We start from the raw sequence: 21,828 nt of genomic DNA on the forward strand, positions 1-21,828 counted from the left end.
CTTGGCAGTGAAAGCCCAGAATCCTAAGCACTAGGCCACCAGGGAACTCCCCTGCTTTTATCTTCTTAACGTAGTTAAGGCAGTTTCATCAGCTGAGATTGGGGTGGGCTGGCGGGTAGGCAATTTGAGATGTGAGCCTTTGAGAATGGGAAACAGAACATGCCGGGAAAGTTTTGTAGGATCACCCGATATTGCCCATACAGTAGATGCTTGCTTTGGAATTCTTTCTCATCAACTAAGAAAAAACCTCGAATGTGTTTAAACTTTCAGATATAACTTCGAAATGTTGTTGACTGTGAAGGAAGACATGCTAATACATTTTCTTGTCATGTATAGAGGTTTAATAGAACCTTTTTTAAAACATTCAGGATTTGATATTCTTTTTGAGCACCTAGAGACTGAGAAGGAAAGGACCCACAAACTCAAAAGAAAAATGGGCAAAAGCCCTGAACAGACGGTTTGCCCAGAGAGAAATGCAAAATGCATCTATTTCTTACCCGTTAGGTTGGCAAGCATCTTCAGATTTGCTAATAGACTCTGCAGTAAGGGTATGAGGAAACACACACTCTCATTTATTACTGGTTGGAGTGCTACATAATACAGTCCCTAAGGAGAGGAAGCTGGTGAGAGCAACCCAAAGTACTGTTTGGCCTTTTACTCAGTATTCTCATGAATTTGTCCTATAGGTACACCTGCACCCGTACAAATGACTATACTTGGAGTTATTCATCGAGTCACTGTTTATCCTAACACAAGGTTGGAAACTACTTTGAGTATTCATCCTTGGGGGCTGGTTGATTAAACTCTGGTACATCCACACAATGGGATACTATGTGATTGTTCAAAAAGCAAAATCTCTACATGCTGACACGGAGAGATTTCCAGGATACGTTTGCAAGTGAAAAGACCAAAATTCAGAACAGCGTAGATAGTATTCTGTTTCTTTTCTAAAAGGGGAGGGAATGAGTATACTTTTATTTGCTTGGTTTTGCATAAAGAAACATCAGAAGAATAAACTAATAAGTGATTACGTCCTGGAGTCAGAGGGAAACGGATTGCTTGGGGACAGAGGAGGAAGTGAGACCTCTCAGTGTCCATCTTCTCATGTCATTTTGATTTTGAACCATATAAAGATATGAATCTGCTTTAGCCAAAAAAATAGTAGGTACCTTACAATAAAGTTTTGGAAATTGTCATCGTCTTCGTCAATGTCATATTAAATAAATTGGTTCATGAAGGTTCGTGATGCAGCAGGAAGGTAAGACAGATATAGTAACGGGGTTTTGTAATTTAGGGGCACTGGAATTATTAAGAAAATTGCTGAATATGTGTTTATGTTTCTGGTCAAATTAAGAGAAAACAGTATCTAAAGAAAACCTTGTCAAAGTAACTGAACCTAAGGTGTATCTTACTGTAATTCAATGATAGCTTTGTTATTTTAAAAAATCTTCTTGTTTTTGGAAGGTTAACACATTACGTTTGGTTTTTAACTGTTAAGAATGTGTCATCGAATGAATTTAAAGTTGCCACAAAATGTTTTTCTACTAATATACATTACTGTTTTGTATTTTATTACAGACTTTTTTTTTTTTTTTTTTTCTGGGAACATTTCTGAGCTTCAGAATACCCCTGAAACTAAATGGCTCATCTTGTTTCAGATGGAGAATTTTGATTGTTGAAAGCTTGTAGAGAAAATGTGGGAACATGGAGTCGTGTTCCCATATCTTTTGCATTTTCAAAAGAGCTTAAACTGGGTGGTACCTGGGATCTACAGTCCTTTGGATGAGTGGGGCATTGTTCTGGGGGAATGTATCTTCCCCTAAGATGCTATGACATCGAGTCCTTGAAATTTATATGCATCCATCAGATCCCTGTACCTAGCCATCCATCTTTGTTCATCAGCTCAGCCATGGCTTTGTGCCTCTAGCAGGGTGCCTGGCACATGGTAGGTTATTGAATTAATTTCCCTGGGCTTCAGTTTCCTCGTTGATAAAATAGGATGATAGTGTTTGTGCCCTGCCAGCCTCTCTGGGTGATTCTAAAAAGCAAATGAGGTGATCATGTATTGTGAATTCTTTGTAAATTGAACATTTCGTCTCTTATTAAGGATTTTCCACCTATTACTTGATAAATAAGTTCGTTCTGTTATTATATTTTTCTTATATCTGAATCTGGAGCTTTCTTCATTTTATGTTTTTCTAGATCTAGTGGAGAGCATGAAAACATCCCTCTTTTCCCTTTAGTTTCTCTTGAGTTTTTGTCTACCTGTCAATTGGGGATAAAACCTAGGGTTCTTATATGAATTAAAGCTAGTGTATATAAACTAGTCATCACAGTGATTTGTAGAAGTAATTGCTAACAAAATGGTAATTTTTTGTTTTGTCATTGAGTGATTTTTTTTTCAACCGAGGACGTTTACTATTCTAATATTATTGTCAGCCACCTGCTAAAATACTTGGCACATAAGCTGTTGCTCACCCTACAGAACAGAGAATTTGAAACGGGTCTGAGGAAGGCTTCATGGAGCTGGTAGCATTTACTTAAGTACCGTTGTCTAGTGGGCTTATATGCTGTCCATCAGTCCTCCAGTGATCAGCCCTTAAAGAGGTATTTTTTTTAAGTTGGATATACTCAACCATGCTCAAATTAATGCCACAATTATGAGGGGAGATTTGGGCGGGTGGGGATTGGTGGAGAGTAACTAGTAGATAATAGAAAAATTCCACTTGTAAGTAATCTTTAATCCGCAGGATTTTTATAGCAGATGTTTGCATTTTAGCTACTGCACAGTACCCTGTGTACCTGCCATGCTGGATAAATAAAAAGTTCTGATGAATTTGCACCCTGGTGTCACAGAAACCAAAGATTACAGATTAAAACAGCACATAGTGATCTGGTCTCCTAGGGCAAAGTGAAGCATGGTGCTGAGGCAGTTATTTGGGTAATTCAGACCCATATCTAGTTTATGAAAATGGAGGCAGCATTTATTGAACACTTACTGTGTGCCAAGCTCTATGCTAAACATTCTATGTATTATATTGGTTAATCTTTAAAATATTCCTTTGAACTATATGTCTTATTATCCTGACTTTACAGGTGAGGATATTGAGACTCGGAAAGATTAAGTAGCTTGCCCAGGGTACACTAAATGACAGAAACAAGACTGAAACCTTGACTTTGTCCAACACTAAAACCTGTGACTTTTTTCCTCTGGGTAGTACGAGCAGTCATCCCTTTGCCAGAGGAATTTGGTATGTCACTTTTCAGCTTTGGTGGTAAAATCTTGACCGGTAGAAATAGAAGGCTGCAAGAGAAATGAGCAAAGCAAGTGTTTCCCTTCACCTGATAAGATGTTATGCCACTACTTTTGATCAGAGAATGACAAGAGTAAAATATTATAGGAAGACCAACTAGGACAAAGACCAACCAGCAGCCAGCAAACAAAGAAGAAAGCAGTTGAGTTTACGCTTCTGAAAGTTTGAGCTGAAAATGAAGTCTAAATGGTATGAAAAATTAAGTGTGGGTGTTCCAAATAGAGCTACTAGACTCTTCCCGTACAGGGGTTGGGAATTCCATAGAATTGAAGATTCATATTTTTGCCTATAAATCTTTATCTCATGTATTTAATTTGTATAATAATATCCACTCTAGCCTGGTCTGGATGGTGACATCAGACAGCACGATTTGAACACCCTCCCACAGGGAGCTCTGACGTTCAAGTTCCAGACTCCACATTCATCTGGCTTCTTAAATCATGGTCTCCCGGAGTGTTTCAAACCCAAATTGTAGGGAACCTGAAGAATAAACCAAGTTTATTTCTTGTTTGAGAATTAAAAGCTACAGCTGTGTCGGCTTGTGCGTGCCCTCACTCTGGGTATACTGGAGGGAGTAATTTATTTTCTCCTGTGGAGGATTGTTTAGATGTCTTGAAAGTGTGTGAAAGGAATTTTTGATCTCCAAGGCATATTAAAATGATTAAGATTTCAGAAATACTAATTACTGCTATACACAAGGAAGAGATCTGAGAGTGATAATTTTAGTAACACTGCCTGTTTTGCCCAGTAGTCTCTTTGTAAAATCCTATTTGTGAAACAGTATGTTTAATTTCAGGAATGTGGCTTTTGAGTAGAATATAGTAAGTACATTACTTTAAAAAGGAATGGACATTTCTGTCTGCTATTTTAATTGTATTAGTCAGCATCAACTCACAGTTTCTTAGTGGTGACTAGAATTGGAGCAGCAGACATAGCAAAATATGCTGAAACTTCATTTTAGGTAAACGTCAAACCTCCCAATCTTTCTGTCGTTCCGTTTAGTGATTTGGTTATCATCAGGTGAGTGACTGAGCTGGAGTAGAAGGAAAGGTGATGAGAACTGAGGAAATCGAGGCACTGTGCGTCGCGCTGGTTGGTAGTATTGAAGTTGCAGACGAAGAGGAGATTGCAGACCACTTCTGAGATGTGTCTTTTGTGAACTTCCTCTACCATCTGTTTTCACTGAAGTAGTGTAGCAAAAACCTCTTAGGTTTGTGTCCTTAATGCTCCGCAAATATTTTCTTTCAACAAATCAGTGATTTGTACTGATGATTTGAAAGCCCGGAGGTTAATTGATCACAGACTAATAGGGTATTTGACAGGCTTGGCCATCCTGCTTACTTAGCTGGAATAGTGGGGATGCTTTGTAACCTTCCTGTTGAAAAAAATTGTGTGTGTGTGTTGGTGTCAGCAAGAAGCCGACTTTACTGTTTCTCTAGTGATATGATACCTGCCAGGACCTAGAGCTATATGACCGCCCCTTTCTCCCATTCCCCTAGCTCACGGGTTCTCAATAGGAGCGATTTCACCCCCCAAGGGGTGGGAATTGGGGGGGGGGTGCTAGATGGTTAAAAAGAAAATCTTACTCCGTGTATGAAGCATGTATACACACACACAGTATGTAAACAGATATACATTATATTTGTGGTATTAAAATTTCATGGAGGGGCAGTTAGGAGGAAAATAAGCTCTGAAAAGACTTCTTAGGTGTGGGGAGTGGGGGCAGTCATGGAAAAAGGTTGAGAGACACTGCCCTAGCTCCGTTCAGGTAAGGAAGCGTGGGTGATGGTATCAGTATCACTTGGCGTAGAGAGAAGGAAATGAAAATCTTCCATAAACAGCTTCAGTTTTCTTGATAAAGTTGGTGTAGTTATCACCAAAGTAAGGATAAACAAAGGTTGGATCTTGTGAATGGAAAGGTTTAGACCTCTTCTATGGGAATAAGGGTGGCAGTGTATGCTAGCCCTCCCCAGCGAGTGGCCAGGTGGGTCTGTTTCTTAGGAAAATAATGAAGGTGGTGAAATCTGCCTTGTGTCTCCTTAAGGGTCTTCTGCTTTTTCCTCTCCTCTCCTAATGAAGACTATATTTAGCTAGCTGTTTAATGGGAAAACTTATAATAGGCTTGTATATACTAAGGTGAAAATGACTGATGATAAATTAATGTGTTATTATTTTCGGGGACGCCTGCATTTGAGCAGGGGGCCATCCTCAGTGTAAAAGAGTAGTAGATGCTTAGGTAGTCTGACAGGATAGGTCAATGGTTCCTGTCCCAGGGACCTGAAAGAATGATTGCAGCTGGTCTGCAAAAGAATATGTATATCGAGAATTATCCATGGACATAATCGAGAATGTCTCACAGGCATATGTACTACTGTTTTTAAAATGTATATATACGCTTCTCTAATGGATAAAATATAAATTCACAGTATTACTAAATTTATAATACTTCATTACTGTTATATGTTTTCTCGATCCACAAATACGGGGAGTCTTGCTTCTACCCTTTGAGGAACCTCATCCTGAATTGTGCTCGCTGTATTGGAGGGTCACTACATTGCAATGCGAATGGAGCGCTTACACACAGGCCATTGTACACACAAGCCACAGTCAGGGGCGCCCTGCGTGTGGCTCCTTGAGGGTCTTGGGAATTGGGGAAATCCCTTGAGTAAAACGCTTGGTACAGAACTGTGTTTATTGACCGTTGCCCTTTTTGTTGTTGTTGTTCAGGCACTGTAGGCAAACACTGCTTCAAAGTAGTTTTTCAGAAGTGGTTGAGAATGATTCACTGACACTTTAAATCTTCATAATTTTTAAACTTTTGTTATCTATTATAATATCACTAGAAACAAGATTGGCACTAACATTTCCAAACCTGTTGTCTCTTGCCCGAGAGAGAGTCAGTCCTTTGTTGGAGCCTTCTTTATCCTGGGGCTTGTGACAGCTATTTGAGCTGTCCCGTACGCTGCCCGTGACGTTCTGTGTCTTGTGTGTCTTGGATGTCTAAAGAAATGCTTTTTTTCCTAATATATATGTATATACACAGACATAAGGAATTTAGTTGGGTAAGAACAAGAAGCTAAAGGCCTTAAAACATTTTTCTTTTAAAGAAGTAATACCTGTCCTCTCTATCCTTATTTACTCTGCTCCCCTGCCTCCTGCCCTGCGCAGATAGGCCAAAGATTACGAAGCACTTTAAGCCAAGCTGCGTTATAACAAATTACAGTATTAGCACAGTTCAAATTAATTACATTTTACTTTATTTGGTTACAGAGGGACTGACAGACACTTAGGAACTTAATATCTCTTGTGAATTTCATTACTAAACTGCAGTTTTTAAAACATGATTTGATCTTTGGTTGCCATAAATTGAAATTGAAAAGGCTCACGATTATATTCCATTTGAATCCAGGTTTTTTTTCTGAGGCGTTTATTTAAGCTTTAGGGATTTTTTTTCTTTATTATTGCTGATTGATTAAGTTTTTTTTTTACGGATTCATTGAAATTGATGTATAATAAGCTGCAAATATTTAAAGCACACAATTTGATGACTTTTGTCACCTGTGTACTGTGACGTCGTCGGCACAGTCAAGGTGATGATCTGTCCATCGCTCCCAAAGTTTCCTTGGGCCACTTTAGTCCCTCCTTGCCCACCCCCTGCCCCCTGCAGGTAACCGCTGGTCTGCTGGTTTGCTTTCTGTCACTAGAGATTAGCTTGCATTTTCTAGAATTTTATATGAATGGAACCGCGGTCTTTTTATTGTCTGGCAATATTGATGTACATGTCCTTTTAGTTCCAGTTCAGACATCATAAGAGATCTTCTAGAAGAAGAGGAAGCCTGGGAAGCATCACATAAGTGAGTTCTCATAATCACGAAATAAGCATGTACTTTGACCTGTAAATTACAGTTCTATACAGCTGATTTTCAAACCAAAGAATATTTGTGCTTACTGACTTAAGCAAGTAATAATTCACAAAAATCAAGGTAAAGAGTTCCAGTTCACTACTTGTGTCTATATATTTCTGCTTAGAAATGGAATCTTAGTGTAATAACTCTGGTTACTTGTCAGAAGTTGTTATTCTAAAGATAAATTGTTCCAATGGGCAGTTAATAGTCAGGAATTAACAGTCGGGCCTTAAGCACTGGCTTAGACTCTTTAGAAAACTTTTAATCCTTTCCTAAATGTTGCCAGTCATAAGACTGTAGCGCAACTGGGCAGATTTGTTCCACTAAAATTTCTTGAAGATCACATACCACAGGTGGGCCCTCAAAACTGCCTAGCACTTTTACTGTTTCTGTGATTATTTCTTTGTCTTGTTCTTCACAAGGATTACTTGAACCCTTCTCAGTTCTTTTCAGTGGCTCCAGCCTAGCTGAAGACCTTTTCTCTTTGTAGAGAAAATAGAAGGCATTGTATGGGAATCCTCATCTTTCCAACACCAAATGTATAAATCTGCCTGTGTTTGTACATATTTTATCCCTCCTTTTATAATTTCTTCATTTTATAATAAAGGGCTGCCTCTTTATTATAGAGTGTAGTTTCTCCTACCTCATTCCTACACTCTTGTCAGGAATGTTACCCGTTCTCTCTTCTCTCGTTTAGGCATCTCTTCCTCTCCTGTCTTTTCTCTCTCTCTCTCTCTCTCTCTCTCTCTCTCTCTCTCTCTCTCTCTCTCTCTCTCGTTAGGTTTTCAGTGAGCCCGAATCTCTCCCATCTTGAAACCAACTGACTAACTACCACCTCACTCAGTCTCATCCTGAAGCTGCTCTCGTCTCTCTCCTTCCTTTCTCAGTAGGTGTCCTCCACTTGCGGTTTCCGTTCCTCATCTCCCACTGACTCATCAGCATCCTCAGCCAGGCCCATTCCTCTTCTGAAATAGCCTTCATTGAAGTCATCGAAGACCTCTATGTGGCTGAGTCCAAAGGACAACTTTTTAGACTTCATCTCCTTTGACTTCTTAGCAGCATCTGATGTTCTGGACATCTTAACCTTTCTGAAAGCCTCTCTGAGGCTGAAAGAGGTTAATCTCCATCCGAGGTTACTTAGCAATGAGTGATAAGTGATGGAGCTGAGATTTTAATCTATGTCAAAATTCAGCTCTGTGGACCGTTAAGCTAAATTGTCTTTCCCAAGAATGAGGTTTCCTGTGCTGACATTTTGTAGTATTATAGCTGAATCCCTGGGAGAATGGAAAAGTGTGGTGTATTCAGGGAAAGCATTATGAGTAGGTTTATCAGGCCAATGAGATATTTGGCGGCTCAAACAGTAGCGTTTTATGAAAGTTTGAGATTGTGGCTGCATTAGTCTCACCTAAGCATTAGTGAACTTTGAATTCTAAGAGAGGAGGCCGCTCGTTAGCTAACTACTTCCTCTTGTACCAGGAATCCCCCTGTTTATGCTAAACTAAACCCTGACGTCAATGGCTATGACAAGCTGTAGCCCCAAATTCCTGAGTCCAAGCCCATTCTTGGCAATGATGACCTCTTAAAGTCATTATTATAAGAAATCACTTAGAAAACAAATCCTATCGCTTGATCCTCACAGATAATAAATGTTAAAGCTGGAAGGATGTAAGTGCTCATCTAGTCCAGTCCCTTCATTTTATAGAGAAGGAGGCTGAGCTCCAGAGAGGTAAGTTGATGAGGTTGAGGTCCACAGCTAGTTAATGGCCTACTGGGGTAAGAATTCAGGCCTCATGGTTTCAGCCGAGTGTAGAGCAGTTTAAACCAGCTTATGCCACAATGTAGCTTTAGAAGCAGAATCAGGAAAAGGCTGCACAGCTTTACTTTTCAACAAAATGTGATGCTTCTACAAATACCCATCTTAAGCTTACAGGCATTTTGTGGAACCACAAGTGGCATATTTGAGATATTAGTCCTAGAACATACTATTTCAGCTCCAGCGCGTTCTCCTAATTCCATAAATGATTGAGAGGTTCTATCAGCAACACAGTGCCCCCATGTAAAGCAGTATTTCATAAGCAGCAAAAAAAAAAAAAAAAAAAAAAAAAAAAACCTGTTTTCTGCAGACTGGTTTTGGGTTCTTATATCTGTGGATATTGGTTCATCCTCCCATTTTGAGCTACAGGATATATTTACGTTGAACAGAATGAAAATAGGAAGAAAAATGGACCAGGTCAATCATTTCACATTTCCAGATTTCATCTTCCTTATCCATAAAATGTGGGGGAATGTCTCCTCGAAGGGTGTGAGTCCCTTCTCTCCTGACCTGCTCCTCTTCCATTGTCCCCTCCCTCAGTGAATGGTGCTATCACCGTCTGCCCCACTGTTCCAGCCAGAAACCTAAGAATCATCTTGAACTTCTCATTCTCCCTTACCTCTCGCCTGCAGTGATTGCGAGGTCCCATCGATAAGTGGTCCTCACACTTAAATTTACATCAAGATCACTTGGAGGACTTGATAAAACATGGATTACTGGGCTCCACTCAGTCCTGAGATCAGGATTCAGGAGATTTGGGCTGCGGCTCCGGAGCTGACATTTTAGCACGCTCCCCGGTATTGCTGACGCTGCTTCCGGGGCCCCGCGTTGAGCGGCGGGGCTGTGGATGACCCCTGAACTCTCTGTTGGCCCCTGTGTGCCACGGCCCGCGCAGGCCCTTCGCTCTTCTCTCGGGCTTCCTGCCACAGCCATCCAGCTGCCTCTCTGCCTCTAGTCGGTACTCTTCGTTCTGCCCGTGAGACCTGAAATACACTGTGTTCTCTCTGTGGTAAAGTCCTGCGGGGACCCACCAGCATCCGAGGCTCCTCCAGCCATGGCCCCAGCCTACCTGCCGGCTCCTGAACTGTCCTTCCTCCCCTCCGCGCCCCGCCTTGTTGCAGCCTGGCTGAACTACTCACATTTGCTTCAAAGTCATGCTGCCTCGTACCTGCTGTTGCTTCCGCCTGAGTTGCCTTTTCCCCTCTCTTCGGACGGGAGTTGTCGTTCCTTCCTTCCCAGCTCTGCTGAGAAGCCCCTGGCTGCTCCCCTGCTCCCACAGCAGTGGGCGCTTACCGCCCGACGCGCTTCCTAGAGCAGATGTTCATTATAGCCCACGCCCCGCACGGTGCCTGGGGGGGACCCATGGTGGGCACTCAGTAGGCGTATGAGGGATTGAATATGTCAGTCAGTATTCGTTGGATCTGAATACACTCCCTGGTGGACTCTAGCTGTTAGTGACACGGCTTACGTGGCTTCAAGAACCTGTGAATGGATGAGGATTGCCACTTACAAATCTTTTTTAACCCTTTATCTCTTAGTGCCTTACAAATCTCTTTTTAGGAAATAGCTTTTTCTAGTATTATAAAATCAGAAAAGGAAGAATCATTTTCTCTATTGATAATCTGCGTTTCATCCTAACCCCTTGAGAAGTCATTTGCAGTGTGCTGATGAGCCCGTCGCATTTTCTGAGGGAGGACTATTAATAATTTGGCTGTCTTTCTTCGGAGGAGTGAACTTTATTAACTGTTATTTATTAATAACTGTTATTAATGTATGCACATCTTAAGCGTACAGCTTGATGAATTTTTACATCTGAATACCCCTGAGGTTAGGGTCACTTTGGTGGCCCCGGTGGATCACGCCCCTCCAGTATTCACACTCCTCAGGCCCGTGTTGATTCTGGGTTTGGCCTTGTGATGTGAGAAGAAGTTTGGTAAGCGTTTGCACAGTGGGGCTTGTCCTTTCCAGACGCTCACTTTTAGGATACTTCTTCTTGGACCCAGCCCCTCTGCTGTGAGAAGCCCACCCCGGGCATGGAGAGAGGACAGCTGGAGGATAACGGAGGTCCAGCCCTCCCTCCAGCCGAGCTCCCGGTCAACAGCCAGCGCCAGCTTGCCACCATGGGAGTGAACCTTCCTCATGGTGGATCCTCCAGACCCAGTTAAGCTGTCTATTCTGAGCCCTGCCCAGATCTAGAATCATGACCAAATAAGGGATTGTGCTATTTCCTGAGAATGTGGCAGTAGATAACTAAAACAAATTGAACAGAAAGTTTCTGTTTAGTTTTTGATTTCCATGTAACAAATCTCCCGGAAATTTAGGAGCTTAAGCCACAGCCATTTCATTTGCTTATGATTCTTCAGTCTGGGCTGGCCTCAGGCTGCTGGTGGTTATTTATGTGGCACGTAGCCAACTGGCAGGGCAGCTGGAGGTGATGTTCCGCTGAGGTGTCTGGACTTCTCTGCCTTTCCATGTAGTCCGGGAGCCTGTTCTTCTCCATGTGGTTTCTCCGCATGGTCTCTCCATGTGGTTTTTCCAGCAGGATAGCTGGGATTTTGTATATGGAGGCTCAGGGCCCCTGTGCCACTTACCAGTTTACTGCCTCAGCTCCAAATTCATCCTTTTTGCCTGCTCTGTGAAAACTGAACTGGGCCCTTTAAATATTTTTCCTTTGCCGGCTCTCCTGATGTTAAGTTTTATCAGTAGAGGGCACTGGAGAGACATTGCGGGAAGAAGGGGTTTTGCCTCTTGGTTGCAGGCCTTCCCCAGTGCCTGGTCCTACAGTGTACCCTGGCCAGCAGCTCATTGCTGTGACTCAGTTAGCCACAGCCATGCCCTCTCCACGCAGGTGTCTGGATCTGTCTGGGGAGGGGGCTGTTCCTGGGGTGCTCCATCTCAACCCTGAGTAGCAGCTATTCTGTATTTCTACTCTTTCTATAATATATTCTTCAGGATTCTCTTTCCTTCTTACTAGCCAATCCCTCATTACTCCAGTCCTCTGTTAGTTAGTAATTCTTTATACTAAACTTTTCTGTTCAAGTTATCATGGTCCTGATTGGACCTAGACTGATACAGCTTCCAAGAGGTGCAAATACAAAAATCTCTTAGCCTTCTTAAGACTTAGTCCTGAAACTTGTGCTGTATCACTGCGGCTGCATCCTGTCGGTTAAAGTAAGTCACAGGGCCAGCCCCAGACGCTAGGGAAGGGGATTGCACAAAGGCAGGAGGTGTGGATCATGGGGGGCCACCAAGGTCACCACCCAGATGTGGATGTGGAACATTCCTGGCGTTCTAAGAGCCTTCTCATGCCTCCTCCCAGAGGTAAGCACAGTTCTGACTTCCATCAACATGGGTTAATTTTGCCTGGTTTTAAATTTCATGTAAATGGAATCATATAGTGTGCACTCTTGGAGACAACATTACATGTGTGAGATTTTTCCATGGTTGCGTATCACGGTAGTTTGTTATTTTTCACTGCTTTATCTAGAGCAGTGGTTTTCAAAGTGTGGTTTCCTGACCAGCAGCATTTGTATCACCTGGGAATATATTAGAAAGGGAAATTCTTGAGCCCCACACCAGACCTTCTGAATGAGAAACCCTGGGGATGGGGCCCATCAACCTGTGTTTTAAGAAGCCCTCAGGTGATCCTGCTGCAGGCCAAAGTTTGAGAGCCTCTGCTCTGTAATATTCCACTGTATGACTAAGCCACCATTTCTTTACCCATACTACTTTTGCTAGATATATTTTTTCGAGTTTTTGGCTGTCATGAATAAGGTTGTCAGGAGCATAACGGTTAAGTGTCCTTTGGGGCATGTGCTTTTGTTTCTTTTGAGTATTTACTGAGGAGTGGTATAGCTGGGTGTTAGGATGTGCATGTATCCAGTAGCTTCTCCCAGACATTTTTCCAAAGTGCTCACACCAATTTAAACTCCCACCAACAGTGGGCGGTCCAGAAGTTCCATGTCCTCATCAATGCTTGGCATTCTTAGTTTTTTCATTTCAGTCATTCTCCTTCATAGGGTCTAGTGGCGTCTCATTGTGATTTAAATTTGCATTCCTCTGATAACTATGTTATTAAAAATAGTATTCTTTTGTTGTTTGTTTACTGTTTTCTAATTGCTTGTTGCTAATATATGAAGCAAATTAAATTTTTACATTAACCCTGTATTCACGAATTTTCATAAATTTACTTAATAATTCTAATACCCTATAGGGTTGTGTTTTTTTTCAACATCTATAACCATGTCATCTCAATATAATACCTTTTCTAAAGTCTTTGTTAATGCTTAATTGAACAGGTTAGGACTGCTACTTAGATGTTAACCAGAAGCGGTAATAAGGGTATCCTTTTCTTATTCCCAGTCTTAGTGGGAAAGCATTCAATATTTTCACCTTATATTCCTAGTTTTTAACATAAATGGATGTTGACTATTTTCAAGTGTTTTTTATGTTTTCTATTGAATATGTTGAGATGAATATGTGATTTTTCTCCTTTATTTTGTTAATGTGGTGAATTACATTGATTTTTCGCGTGTTAAATCAAGATTGCATTCTTGAAATCTAATTTGTTGATGGTGTATTAACTCTTTTATATGTTGCTAGACTTGGTTTCTTAATATTTTGTTTAAGATGTTTTGTTGTTATGTTGAGAAACTGGCCTGTAACTTTCCTTCCATGTAATACTTGTCCGTTTTTGGTCCCTCTTCAAGCTTATGCACTAGTATTCTGGACAGGCCCTTTGCCCCATACAGTGCTTAAAAAATTGAAAGTACTCACAGCAGGGAAACAACCCAATCTTGTGTTTCCAAAAAAAAAGAAGAATCAGAAACCTCTTCCCTGTTTAAATGGCCCTTATCCTGCCCAGGTAAAGCACCCTGGTCATAGTGTATACTGGAAGCAGGCTGGTAATAGATGGCCACAGCTCCCAGGTGTGGCTTCTGTATTCAGTAGGTTCAGGGCTTCCTGATGCCTCTCACCATGCTCCTCCACAGGAGTATCCCCAGTTGGCTAACAGCATGCAGTTGGCAGAGTCTGCTCAAGAATCCATTGATTATACCTTCCAGAGGCTAAGAATTTAAAAGCCTGTTGTGTTTGGGCCATGTTATTAAGTGTCATCATTCTAGTAAATAAGTGTGTTACATGCTTGGGAAAAAATCTCGAGGTGGTTTATCCTATTAGGATTCCTGCATCTTTGAGGATGAGGTATTTTAGAGAATTACTCTGGGAGAACCTTGAGATCCTTGCTTGCTAGGGACTCTGCTTCAAGCCCATGCGTATGGTAGAGGCTGCTTCTTCCATTAACACTATAGCCATGTTTGTTGCCAGCTATTGTGAAGGCAAATCAAAGAGGGGAAATATGGGAGAAACACATTACTTAAAATTTTAGAAGGAAATTAAAAACAAGGTAAGAGAGCAAAGAAACAGTAATTTTATAGAAGTTAAATATAAGGGGGACCATCCCATTAAAAAAAAACAAAACCCGGAAGCCAAATAAATAAATGGCAATAAAATATTAAGATGAGAAATTTGGGACTTCCCTGGTGGTGCAGCGGTTAAGAATCCGCTTGCCAGTGCAGGGGACACGGTTTCAAGCCCTGGTCTGGGAAGATCCCACGTGCCGCGGAGCAACTAAGCCTGTGCGCCACAACTACTGAGCCTGTGCTCTAGAGCCCACGAGCCACAACTACTGAGCCCACATGCCACAACTACTGAAGCCCACGCGCCTAGAGCCCGTGCTCCGTAACAAAGAGGAGCCACCGCAATGAGAAGCCCGTGCACCGCAGTGAAGAGCAGCCGCTGCTCGCTGCAACTAGAGAAAGCCCACGTGCAGCAACGAAGACCCAACGCAGCCAAAAATAAATAAATAAATTTATTTAGGGGAAAAAAAGATGAGAAATTTGACTTGTTAAAGTTTAGAGATATTAAGACCATGAGTTAAAAGCTGGGGGAAAAAAATTAAAAAGCTGAAGGAGAAAACATTCAGGAGACACTGTGAAATAAGGACGTCTGGAAATTCTCTCCATAAAAGCAATGACAACATTGACAAAACTTGTCAGAATCAACTTTTTCAAAACTGAAAATTAACCAAAGACAGCAGCAATCCAAGGAGCATTTCTTCAAGAAAAATATCTGAATCTTAGTGAGAACAGTGAGCTTTGTGGTGATTTGACTTCCCCTGTTCCCATCCCCCTCTCTGTAGCCCGACAATGGCCTTGGGAGCCAGTAGTGTGCTGTCTTGATGAGGACCAGCAGCCTGGCAGCCCGCAGAAAAGGCAGAACAGAGTTGGAGCTCCTTCACAGCCTCAGTCCCAGAGAATTATTATTTGATCTGTCTGGTGGTTTCCTGGAGGACTCGCACTTGCAAGACTGTCTTTACTTTACTTTACCTGACTTGGAGCTCACCCGGTGCGAAAAGCCTCTTTTTCCCCTGAGGTGTTTGTTTAAAACAATTTGAGACAATCGATTAACTTCATAGCCATCTGAGGTAGATAACAGTTGGGGCAAACAATATGTTAAAGCAAAAAGCTTAAAGGAAAAGCTGGAAAATAAGGTTTCCATCGGGGCCTTGACCAGCTCTGATGTATTACTGTGGCTCTGGAAGGTCACACGCGTGCTTAGGGCTCTGTGTGTGCTCAGGAGAGACCTGAGAGGGTCCTAACGTCTCACCTTGAGCTGACTATGAGGCTCCGTGCAAGCTGAAAGGAGAGGCTAGGGCAGAGTTGTCCCCCAAGTGCTGAATGCATGCCCCAACACACAGAGTCCCTTGGCAAAGACCGAGCATGACAAGGGCTTCTGTGTTATATTGGTTCCAGACGATTAGGGAAAGTTCTGTCTAATCATTAGCTGACCACTAAGCTCAAGTAGCAGACACGTCAGTGATCTCACACAACAAAGAATGTATATTTACAGAAGCTCAGAAAGTCACTTAACAAACAGCAGCAGACACCAACATGAACAGACTCTGAGGAAGGAGGAAAATCTAATTCCCATAGTTGCCACAGTATATTGGTAAAGATGTCCAGTTTTCAACAAAATATTAGACATAAACAAAGAAACAAGAAACTGGGGCCTATACACACCAGGGCGGGGGAGAAGCAGCCAATGAAATCAGCTGTTTTGACTCTGATCAGAGGACTAAAGGGATGTATGAGAACAGTGTCTCACCAAATAGAGAATACCAATAATGAAATAGAAATTATTTTTTGAAAATAGAAATTCTGGAGTTGAAAAACAAAATAGCTGAAATGAAAATTTCACTAAGAGGCTCAACAACAGATTTGAGCAGGTGTAAGAAGGACTCAATATTGAGATTACAGTTATCCCTCAATCCATGGGGGATTGGTTCCAGGACCCTGTCCCCCACTGCTGCAGGTACCAAAATCCATAGATACTCAAGTCCCATATATAAAATGGTGTAATATTTGCATTTAACCTATGCACATCTTCCCATATACTTTATTTATTTTACTTTTAATTTTATTTATTTATTTTTGGCTGCATTGGGTCTTTGTTGCTGCGCACAGGCTTTCTCTGGTTGCGGCGAGCGGGGGCTACTCTTCCTTGCGGTGCACGGGCTTCTCATTGCAGTGGCTTCTCTTCTTGCGGAGCATGGGCTCTAGGCGTGTGGGCTTCAGTAAGTAGTGTGGCACACGGGCTCAGTAGTTGTGGCACACGGGCTTCGTTGCTCCACGGTATGTGGGATCTTCCCAGACCAGGGCTCGAACCTGTGTCCCCTGCATTGGCAGGCAGATTCTTAACCACTGCGCCACCGGGGAAGCCCCTCCCGTATGCTTTAAATCATCTCTTATTACTCTCTACATCATTTCCTAGTTTATAAGTGTCTTCCCATGCGTTTTCATTTAATCCTCCAAATAGCCTTCTACTCCACTGACAAACCTGGGAAATCAGGCAGGGCCTGACCCCTGCCGCTCCCCATCCCCTGCTTTACCCCTGTGCCCCACGTGGGCCCTCTTCAGTGTTCTGCCCTCCGTCAGTGTCTCAAGGAGCGCTGCCGAGGCTCCGGTGTCGGGGGCCCGCAGCACCAGGCTGTGCTGCAGAATCCAGAAAACGCCAACTTTCGTCTTCCCACCTGCTTGTGCCTGCATTGGCAGGCAGATTCTTAACCACTGCGCCACCGGGGAAGCCCCTCCCGTATGCTTTAAATCATCTCTTATTACTCTCTACATCATTTCCTAGTTTATAAGTGTCTTCCCATGCGTTTTCATTTAATCCTCCAAATAGCCTTCTACTCCACTGACAAACCTGGGAAATCAGGCAGGGCCTGACCCCTGCCGCTCCCCATCCCCTGCTTTACCCCTGTGCCCCACGTGGGCCCTCTTCAGTGTTCTGCCCTCCGTCAGTGTCTCAAGGAGCGCTGCCGAGGCTCCGGTGTCGGGGGCCCGCAGCACCAGGCTGTGCTGCAGAATCCAGAAAACGCCAACTTTCGTCTTCCCACCTGCTTGTGCGGCAGCCACCCCTTTCCCCGTGCTCTGCCTGAAGTGAAAGGATGCGTGTGGCTCATCTCTCTTGGGAGGGGCTTTTGTTTTCTTGGTTCCCTTACCACCTCAGCTGTCTGACAGGATCAAGATAAGTTATGATTTTGTTCGACTCTCTGGCTTCGTCTTGTTTTTAGGATGGAAGCACATTTTCTGCAGCTTTCTGCCTCTGAAGCAGAAGCGTAAAGCTGCTCGACTCTGATTTAGAAGAAAGGAGTTCAGTTCCTAACTCTGTCACTTATGATCTGTGATCTTTGCTAAGTCAACTGTTTTCTCAGTTGTGCAGTGGAAATAATAATAAAAGTCATAGTAATTATCATAGCAGACTTGTCTGTGGAGTAGAAGGCTATTTGGAGTATCACGTAAAAACACACGGGAAGGGGCTTGTAAACTAGAAACTGCTGTGGAATAATAGTGATCATCATTTTCTAAGCTGCCGTTTTGTTTTTTCCATTTTCAGATATGATCTTCAAGACACAGAAATAAGTCCCAGACAGAATCGTCGCACAAGGTCAGCTGAAAGTGCTGAGCTCGAGCCAAGAAATAAGCGGAACAGGAATTAGTGTGGGTCTGTTGACTTTTCCAGTGCAGTCATCAGAAGATGGTACTTTTGTTGCCATGGTGATTTCATATTCATAAACGCCCAAGTGAAGATGTTACATTCTAAATATTATGTTTAACTGATTTTTATTCTTTTCTCCCTTTCCAGGAAAAATAAAAAAACTTAAAAAGCATCCTCACTTGGTCAGTTACCTCCTGCCCCTAAGACATCTCCCTCTAAAAATACTGGCATCCACACATTCACCAGCTTTGCAGAGGACGGAGACTTTTTGGCAGAAGGGTTTTGTTTGATTTTGTTTCTAAATTTCAGAATGTCCTTAAGCCATTCTCCTCTTCCATGGAGAAGCCAACTTCAGAAAAGGATCCTTTAACCCCTCTGCACAAGGAGCAGTTGAGGCATTCAGAGCCACTGTGTTTCTGGAAAGGCAGGATGTCCTAACTCAAGTCCTCCGTGAGTGTGAGCACGCGAGGCCTGGAGGCCGGTGCGCGTGTTACAGCTGTTTCAGGATGGTTGTTGCCCGAGTTTCATGTGGTTGTTAGTTAGACCTGTGTCTTACACTTTACTTGGAGTAGGATGTTAGTACTGCAACCTAAAGGCACAAAACAGTAACTTTGAAACATTAGGCATATTCTTCAGAAATGGTACTTACAAATGATTCCTTCGTCTCTTTTTCACTTGGGTAAATCAAATCTTTAACACTTTGAATCCCAGCTATTAGATGGAAAGAATGCAATAAATGAATTTTGTCACTGAATAGACTCTATATCAATTTAAAATAAAGTCCTTGAAACAGTCTCCTGTGAATGGTTGCGTACAAGCTACAAACCATTGGAAAGGGTTGATCAGAAAGCTCTCTGTGCAAAATGTCCCCGAGTTCCCAGTTCCTTCCAGAGTTCCTAATGCCTGTCTTTGGCATTTCAGAGCCAGTCCCCTGCCACCGGTGCCAGCAGCTCTGGGGCTGCCTGTGTCCTGGTGACAGCAGTGCCACTTCACCAGAGTCCAGGAAGAGCCTGGTGTTGGTTTGGGGGTGGAGGGCCTGATCCTGCCCTGGGCCAAGTGTCCCAGCACCTCAGGGTAGCCATCCCTGCTCCCGCTGAGCTCCTGGAAGGAGGAGGTGGCTGGAACCCTGCTGTTTAAAACAGCACCTAGAATTCGGAAGGAGTACTCGGGCAGCTGCGCTCCCATTGGCTCCCAGATGGCCTGGCATTTCCGAAGAGGCAAGGCTTTTGCCTGGAAAGGATTCTGGGCAGCCATGCAGGTAAGTGGGGCAGCCTGCTCCAGCTTCAAGAAGTTGTTACAATGCCACGCCTTCTCTCGTGTGCCACCTTTGCAACTCCTGCGGGCGCCATGGGCTCCCCTCTCTGGTCCCAGCATGTTGGAGGCAACACTCCACCCCCGCCTCCGTCCCGTGATGCCCCACTCCCACCCTCTCCCAGGCAGCCATGGGTCAGGCTGGGGCAGACGTGCTCCACTGTATTCGGGGGGGGTGGGAGCAGGCGTCCTTCCCTGTAATCTTGGCTTGGCAGCCAGCACGGCTCACCCTCCAGACCACTGACCTGTGGGAAAGAAGAGGTGTGCCATTGCCTTGCCCAGCCTCTGAGAATCCTGCTTTGTAGCTGAACTGAAGTGGCTCCTGCTCTGTGAGGGCCTGCCAGCAAGTTCCTTTGAGGCACTGTGCTGAGGATGATCTGAAGCTGCCACCTACCTTCCTGAGGGCTCAGGTGGTGAGTTACTAACTAATATCTAGGCTTCTGAGACTTGGAATGGAGGGAACAGGAGGGATGGAGAGGTTGAAAGGGGAGGAAACATCAACTGGGTCTCATCCATGGCTTCGTGTAGATTCATGTAGGACTCAGAACACATTCCTGGGAATGCTACCCCTTGGTAGGGTGCTGTGGAGCAACTTAAGCCCGTGTGCCACAAACTTGGCTTGCTTGTTTCTTTAACAGCTTCACTGAGATATAGTTCACTCGACATACAATTCACCCATTTAAAACTTACAATTATATTTAGAGACCGTCACCATAATCAATTTTAGAACACTTTTGTTGCCTATGGTCCCCTTATTCGTCACTCCCAGCTCTCCCATCCTTCCCAGCCCTAGGCAACAACTAACCTACTTTCTGTTTCTGTATTTCCTTATTCTGTATGTTTCACATCAATGGAATCATACAATACATGGTCTTTGGGGTCTGACTTCTTTCACTCAGCCTAATGTATTCAAGGTCATACATGTTGTAGCATTTATCAGTCCTTTCTTTTTATTGCTGAATAGTATTTCATTGTATGGGATATACCACATTTTGTTTATCCATTCATCAGCTGATGGATATTTGGGTTGTTTCAGTTTATGCTCACTATTGTTAATGGTGTGCCTGTAAGCATCTGTGTACAAGTTTTTGTGTGAACATGTTTTTATTTGTCTTGGGTATATACCTACGAATGGCATTTCTGGATCATAGGGTAACTCTGTGCTTAATATTTTATATTTAACTGCCAAACTGTTTTCCAAAGTGGCTGCACAGTTTGCCCACTAGCACTCTGTTAGTCTTCCAATTTCTCCATGGCCTTGCCAACACTTGTGATTATCTGTCTTTTTTATTGTGGCCATGCTAGTGGGTGTGAAGTGGTATCTCTTTGTGGTTTTGATTTGCATTTTCTCAATAGCTAATGATGTTGAGCATCTTTTCATGTGCTTTTTGGCCATTTCTATGTCTTCTCTGGAAAAATGTCTATTCAAATTTTTTGCCCATTTTAAAATTGGGTTTTTAAAAAATTATTGCATTGTAAGAGTTAATTGTATAGTTTTTAAAATTTCAGCTTCTGATTGTGTATTGATAGGTTAGAGAGATAGAAATGATTTTTGCATATTAATCGTGTATTGAGCAATCTTGCTAAACTAATAAGTTTGGTAGCTTTTTTGCAGATTCCATTCGATTTTCTCTAATAGAGAATCCTGTAAACATGTAATCATGTGAAGACTTTTGTATTTCTTCCTTTCCAATCTGGATGTCTTTTATTCTGGATATAATTTCTCTACCAGATAAATGCTTTGAATCACGTTGGGAATATTTGCTTCTACTCCTAGTTTGCTGAGAATTTTTTAAAAATCAGAAATGGTTATTGAATTTTGTCAAGTGCTTTTTCTGTATTTATTGAGATGATGATATGGTTTTTCTTTTTTAGTTTATTAATATTGTGAATTACACAGTTTGGTTTTTTTATTTTTTTTAATTAATTTATTTATTTATTACTTACTTTGCGTTCGGTCTTCATTGCTGCGGCGGGCTTTTTCTAGTTGCGGCAAGCTGGGGCTACTCTTCGTGGCGGTGCGCGGGCTTATCATTGTGGTGGCTTCTCTTGTTGCAGAGCACGGGCTCTAGGTGCATGGGCTTCAGTAGTTGTGGCATGAGGGCTCAGTAGTTGTGGCTTGCAGGCTCTAGAGCGCAGTCTCAGTAGTTGTGGCACATGGGCCCAGCCGCTCCGTGGCATGTGGGATCTTCCCGGACCAGGGCACAGACCCGTGTCCCCGGCATCGGCAGGCGGACTCTCATCCGCTGCGCCGCCAGGGAAGCCCCCACAGATTGATTTTTAAATGTTAAAACAAAAGTGGAAGCGACCCCACTTGGTTACGATGTGTTATCTTTTTACATATTGTTGGACTTAATTTACCAAAATTTTGTTTAGAATTTTTTGCATCTATATTTAGGAGGGATATTGGTCTGTAGTTTTCATTTCT

The 21,828-nt window shown here is 42.8% G+C and overlaps 1 protein-coding gene across 1 annotated transcript in view; it reads left to right on the top strand.

Moving 5' to 3' along the window:
* RAD18 (RAD18 E3 ubiquitin protein ligase) overlaps positions 1–7,172 on the top strand; it is a 106,827-nt gene extending 99,655 nt beyond the window's left edge. The window contains exon 12 of the mRNA XM_024124124.2: positions 7,106–7,172. Within this exon, the coding sequence (XP_023979892.1) occupies positions 7,106–7,172 (67 nt within the window). The remainder of the gene's footprint in view (positions 1–7,105) is intronic.
* The last annotated feature ends 14,656 nt before the right edge of the window (positions 7,173–21,828 follow it).

Source organism: Physeter macrocephalus, chromosome 18 (genome assembly GCF_002837175.3).
Source record: "Physeter macrocephalus isolate SW-GA chromosome 18, ASM283717v5, whole genome shotgun sequence".
Lineage (NCBI taxonomy): Eukaryota > Metazoa > Chordata > Mammalia > Artiodactyla > Physeteridae > Physeter > Physeter macrocephalus.